Source organism: Entelurus aequoreus, linkage group LG13 (genome assembly GCF_033978785.1).
Source record: "Entelurus aequoreus isolate RoL-2023_Sb linkage group LG13, RoL_Eaeq_v1.1, whole genome shotgun sequence".
NCBI classification, from domain to species: domain Eukaryota; kingdom Metazoa; phylum Chordata; class Actinopteri; order Syngnathiformes; family Syngnathidae; genus Entelurus; species Entelurus aequoreus.
In genome coordinates this window covers 42333290-42339289 of record NC_084743.1, presented here as the reverse complement: position 1 = coordinate 42339289, position 6000 = coordinate 42333290, and the positions used below count along the sequence as shown (strand labels likewise).

General features: G+C 42.3%; 1 protein-coding gene across 5 annotated transcripts in view; it reads left to right on the top strand.

Annotated features, from left to right (window-relative positions):
- Positions 1–237: 237 nt before the first annotated feature.
- Positions 238–6000, top strand: part of zbtb44 (zinc finger and BTB domain containing 44) — a 67166-nt gene continuing 61403 nt past the window's right edge. For 3 of the 5 annotated variants that reach the window (XR_009828347.1, XR_009828346.1, XM_062067879.1), the window contains exons 1-2: positions 238–531; positions 1649–1702. Coding sequence is in view for 2 of the 5 variants with exons in the window: in XM_062067879.1 (XP_061923863.1) it covers positions 1675–1702 (28 nt within the window). In the remaining 3 variants the exon portion in view is untranslated. The remainder of the gene's footprint in view (positions 532–1648; positions 1703–6000) is intronic. The other 2 variants (XM_062067881.1, XM_062067880.1) reach the window with 2 other exon arrangements.

Here is a 6000-nt window from a genome sequence, read left to right as displayed (position 1 = left end):
TCCCGAATTGGCTGAACAGTTTGAAGTTGGAACCGTTTGAGTCGGTGAAAAATGTGAAAGGTAGAGCGCCAAAATCTGGAGAAGAAGAAGTTTAATAATAATAATAAACAGTTGAATTTTGGCGTAGAAAACCATGAATGCTTTGGAGCATTCACACAATTATACAAATATACAGAAGAAAAAAAGGGAATTCCACGCCATGGCAGAGTGGTGGTTGTTGTGTTGTTGGACACTTCCTGCTTCTTCGTCTCGTAAAGTGACAGATGCGCAGCGCACTGCATTGTGGGGAAACAAATAAGAGCGCCGAGAGGCTACCTGACAGCACAAAGGAAACGCAACAGCAAAAGTGACTTTTAATATGATAAAGTGATAAGATGTAAGTGCGTGGCCAGCCTTGTCAGAGCTCCGAGTGTGCCTGGCTAACGCGGGGGATGTATGCTCGCCAGGATACGACGCTGTCTCGCCGAATAGCTTTGGCTCAGCGCAACTGTTTGCAGGCCCAGCAACTGGTAGCGACCTCGGTCTAAGAAGGTAAATATCTATCCTCCAGTTCGTGTGCCAGCGGCTGTCTTATGGTCCCTGCTTATATCCGACTACCGTGCCTGGCAGGCATTGTTGTCGGGTGTCGGTAGTCGTCGGATAGCCGGTAAGGTACCGGTAGCGTTCGGCTAATGCTAGCATCTCTCGGTCCGCCGAGGTAGTCATGGTTAAACACGGTCAAACCGGAAATTCAATCGAGACATACTTCAAAATTAAAGCTTTTGTTTTTAAATTTTATTTTAAAAAAAGCAAGTCCAGGTCAAGACATCGTGTTCATTATTACATATGGTTGATGACAATATACAACATCGCATTTGATAATAAAGCAACGTCAATATATATTATATATATTTAAGTAATGAGCTCTCTTATTACTGTAATCACATGAGTGCATAAACAAAATGCATTACACATTATGGGAGGTATTTGAACATTTTGATGAGTCTTGCAAAAACATTATGTGATTCATAGTCAGTAGTCATCTGAGTACAACATATATGTTAAGCTAAATACACTCTCCACCAGCAGAGCAGAAAGGAGGAAATCATGTGATCAATCATCTCAACTATATATTTCACGTTGTTTTGTGTCCACAAACTATTCTTTTTAATTTTCCTGAAGGAATCAATAAAGTACTATCTATCTATCTATCTATCTATCTATCTATCTATCTATCTATCTATCTATCTATCTATCTATCTATCTATCTATCTATCTATCTATCTATCTTCACATCTTGACTGAAAATTAACTGGAATAGCTGACCACACGATGTTTTTTATTTTGCCACCCAAAACGGGAAAGTCTTGTTTAATCTCCACCTTGATTAGAACTTGACACTTAGCTGATGTTTGCTAAACTGTATTGTTGGCAATACATTCATTAATTAAGTTTATTTGGAACATTTATGTCTTTCTTGTCCTACGTTTTACATTAATTACTTTATATTTCTGTTCACTAGGGTGAAGCAAAGAGGTGTTTTAACAATTGTGTGTGGCCATAGTTAAAACAGTGACATGAAATGAGCAGGTTGTAAACTGGACGTCGCCTTTGCAAGCAATTGAGAGGTATAATGAAGACTGACTTTTGTTTTGTAATGTTGTTTCAGTGACCTGTGGTGGTTGTTGATCTAAAATGATATGTCAAGAAGCATCTACTACAGGTATATTAATGTGCTCTATTTTGTCAACAAATAGATGTGCAGATGAAAATATACTATATGCACCACGATAGGAAATTAGTTAATCTAGAACATTGACTCAGGTTGTTTTATGCTCTTACAACTTTACCATAAACCACACATTTAACAGCATTTCTTTCTTAATGTAAAATGATGGATTAGCACTATGATAGTATTTTCTATTCTTGTTTTCCGAGTCTATAATTCACTTTGCTTTTATTAGGCCATTTCAGTCCAGGAGTACTTTTTTTGAGTCTGTAATGCATGCTTTTCCCTGTGCGAGCCCCTTCACTCAAGCTTTTGTTTGATGGAAAATCTCATGGCTCTGAAAGTCCTCATGTCTCGCAGACAGCTGCTAAGCATCCTGTAGTTCACTGGCCTCCACATGAATCTGGCTTTCCTCACTGTACATCTGCTTTGATTGCAGTTACATAACTTGGCATTTTGTTCTCTGAGAGCCTTTCACCCTCTCCTTCTCCATTATCTTACTTTCAGTCCTTAATGTTCCTGTTTGACTGTCAACAATACACTGTTATCTCTGTGACCTTCTAAATTTCCCACTAATTATTGCAGATTCCTTTGTAACATATTACATCTTATTTAATTTTACAGTTTTTGTTTTTTGTTTGCGCAAACACCATTTTCGCCAGTTAGTGTTTCTGATCTTATTATCTATAATCATTTCAAGTATTGTTTTAATCAACCTTTTGGTTATGTTAACATTCCTTTCTGTCATGTCAGTATAAGAAGTGAACTACTGTATAATGCAACTTCAACACAACAGTTTTGAGTTCTCACCCGTAATTTTGATGACACAGGATGGCTTTGTAGCATATAAGGAGGGGCAGAGATAGGATTATTGATGGCCAGGTAACATGGGTTAGCGCAGTACTTTATCTTAGGGTATCTGGGGGCGCCAACTATTGGCCTTTGGAGGGTGAAACCGTTACATTTTGGCTCTCAAATGTGCTGTATTGACCCGCGTGTAAGAATACTTTTTCCAGAGAAAACAAACTGAAAAAATGGTTGTCCTATAATCATTGGTCTAGAGCAGGGGTCGGCAACCCGCGGCTCCGGAGCCGCATGCGGCTCTTTGACCACTCTGATGCGGCTCAGCTACATACTTGCCGACCCCCCGATTTTCCCAGGAGACTTATGGATCTCAGTGTCTCTCATAAATAACTCCCAGGGAAAAAATAATCCTATTTAGACTATAAATACTAGATAAAGGGCGTGCCCTGATTGCACTGCAGTAATTGTCCTCTATAGCATTTACATACAGCGTGCCAGTCCAGCCGCATGTTGCATGTTGTTATTAATCGCACACACAGGAGACAGCAAAGCATACTTACTCATCAGCCACACAGCTTACACTGACGGTAGCCGTATCAAACAACTTTAACATTGTTACGTTACAAATATGCGCCACACTGTGAACCCACACCAAAAAAGAATGAAAAACACATTTCTGGAGAACATCTGCACTGTAACACAACATAAACACAACACAACCATTACCCAGAATCCCATGCAGTCCTAACTCTTCCGGTCTAGATTATACACCCCGCTACCACAACCCCCCCACACATCAACCCCCCCCCCCCCCCTCTCCTTGCGTTGGTTGAGCGGAAGAGTTAGTGCTGCATGGGATTCTGGGTATTGGTACCGTCAGTGTAAGATGTGTATTGGTACCGTCAGTGTCAGATGTGTATTGGTACCGTCAGTGTAAGATGTGTGGTTGCTGAACTAGTACGGAAGAGTTAGTGCTGCATGGGATTCTGGGTATTGGCACCGTCAGTGTAAGATGTGTGGTTGCTGAGGTAGTACGCCTTGCTGTCACTTACGTGTGGTCAAGCAGGTACACTGTTAGGGCAGACTGTAGAGGGCGGTGTCATCACGCTCTGATATTCGGGAGTCTCCCGGGGAAAAATGAGAGGATTGGCAAGTATGACGCTATCAAGCGCCATTCATTCAAAACTCGCGGGCTGCACTAACATCAAATGTCCACATTAAAGTGCGTGCCGGTGCGTGTGTCGGAGACCCCTGGTTAATATAGCACAAAGCATTTAAGCTCTGTATGCAGTGTTTTTCATTTTAAATTGTAAATTTTTTTGTGGCTCCCATCACTTTCTTTAATTTGTGAAACTTGCCAAAATGGCTCTTTGAGTGGTAAAGGTTGCCGACCCCTGGTCTAGAGCAGGGGTCGGCAACCTTTACCACTCAAAGAGCCATTTTGACGAGTTTCACAAATTGAAGATAACAATGGGAGCCACAAAACTCTTATGAAATTTAAAATTAAATAACACTGCATACAAAGCTTTTTTTTTTTTAACTTTTGGGCTATGTTTAGACCAGGGGTCTCAGAAACATGCCCCGGTCCGCACCTTATTAAAACAATTGAATGTTAGTGCGGCCCGCGAGTTTTACATTAACGGCGCTTGACAGCGTCATACTTACCAACTCTCTCGGTCTTTCCGGGAGACACCCGAAATGTAGGGCGTACCTCTACAGCCTGCGCACACAGCGTACATGCTCAGCCACATGCTAAATGCAGCTTCTGCCTTGACACGAAAGTGATAGCAAGGCATACTTAGTCAACAGTCACACAGCTTACAATGACGGTGACCGTATAAAACAACTTTAACACAACATTAACACTGTTACGTTACAAATATGCGCCACACTGTGAACCCACACCAAAAAAGAATGACAAACACATTTCTGGAGAACATCTGCACCGTAACACAACATAAACACAACACATCGAATACCCAGAATCCCATGCAGCCCTAACTCTTCCGGTCTACATTGTACACCCCCGCTACCACCAAACCCCGCCCACCTCAACCGACGCACGAAGGGAGGTGGGGAGGGGGGTTGATGTGTGGGGGGGTGGTGGTGGTAAGGGGCGGGGGGTACAATGTAGACTGGAAGAGTTAGGGCTGCATGGGATTCTGGGTATTCGTTCTGTTGTATTTATGTTGTTTAACGGTGCGGATGTTCTCCAGAAAGGTGTTTGTCATTCTTTTTTGGTGTGGGTTCACAGTGTGGTGCATATTTGTAACGTAACAGTGTTAAAGTTGTTTTATACGGTAACCGTCAGTGTAAGCTGTGTGGCTGTTGACCAAGTATGCCTTGCTGTCTCCTACGTGTGCAGGTAAAAGCTACATACACCATGTGGACGGGTTGGCACAGTGTTTGTACAGGCTATAGAGGATCAGAAAATGCAGTGCTGTCATGGCACGCCCTTGATTAAGTTGTTAGGGTGTAAATTGGAGAATACATGCCTCGGGAGATTTTAATTTAGTTGTAAGGGTGAAAACTGGAGAATATTTACCCCGGGAGATTTCTAAGAGAGGCACTGAGATCCGTAAGTCTCCTGGGAAAATCGGGAGGGTCGGCAAGTATGCAGCTGAGCCGCATCAGAGTGGTCAAAGAGCCGCATGCGGCTCCGGAGCCGCGGGTTGCCGACCCTTGGTCTAGAGGTTTATAAATGAAAACCAGCAAGCCGACGGGACACGCAATGGCTGACAGTGTGCACATGAACGGTGCTTCTTGCCACACACAAACACACGCACAGAGAAGAGCACAGCAGAAAGACAGAATTAAAGATTTTCAAAGACATGTTAGACATAACCATTACAAAAAGTTCTTCATTAAAAAAAACGAATGTAACATACTTAAAACATACATTTGCAAATCTTTCGGATACATCTCCGACCGGCGTTCGAAACATGACTGTTTGATAGAAAATGTCAATGAAAATTTTACATTGTTGACATTTGTTGGAATTTTTCTTTCCTCGAATTTCCACGGATTGCGGGGCCCAACGCACGGAGCGTGATCTGCGTATAGGGAGGGACGGCCCAGCGCACCAGTCTATAGGTACTTCCTTGATAATTCTCATATATTAGTCCCTAGCACCGAGTTACAGTTACAAAGTAATAATGCTACCTCAAAACTACAAAATGATGAAAAGGAAAACACACCGAAATCATAATGGAACTGTGGCCGTGTGCGTTATGACTCCACTCACAGCACACGTCCTACAGAACAAGATGAAACAAAAGGGATCTGTGGTGCAAATTAAGCGACTTTGTTGCTATATTTAGCAAGTAAAGATATGCATTTTAAAAGTCAAAAAGAGGACTATGTCTGTTAGATTTGTCTACACAAGCCCGCAGAGTGTGCATACAACTGCCATGCAAAGGCCCCAGAAGCAACCCAAGCTTTTTTACTACCATGAGTAGTAAAGAAGAAGAGCCTGTTTAGAGACACGA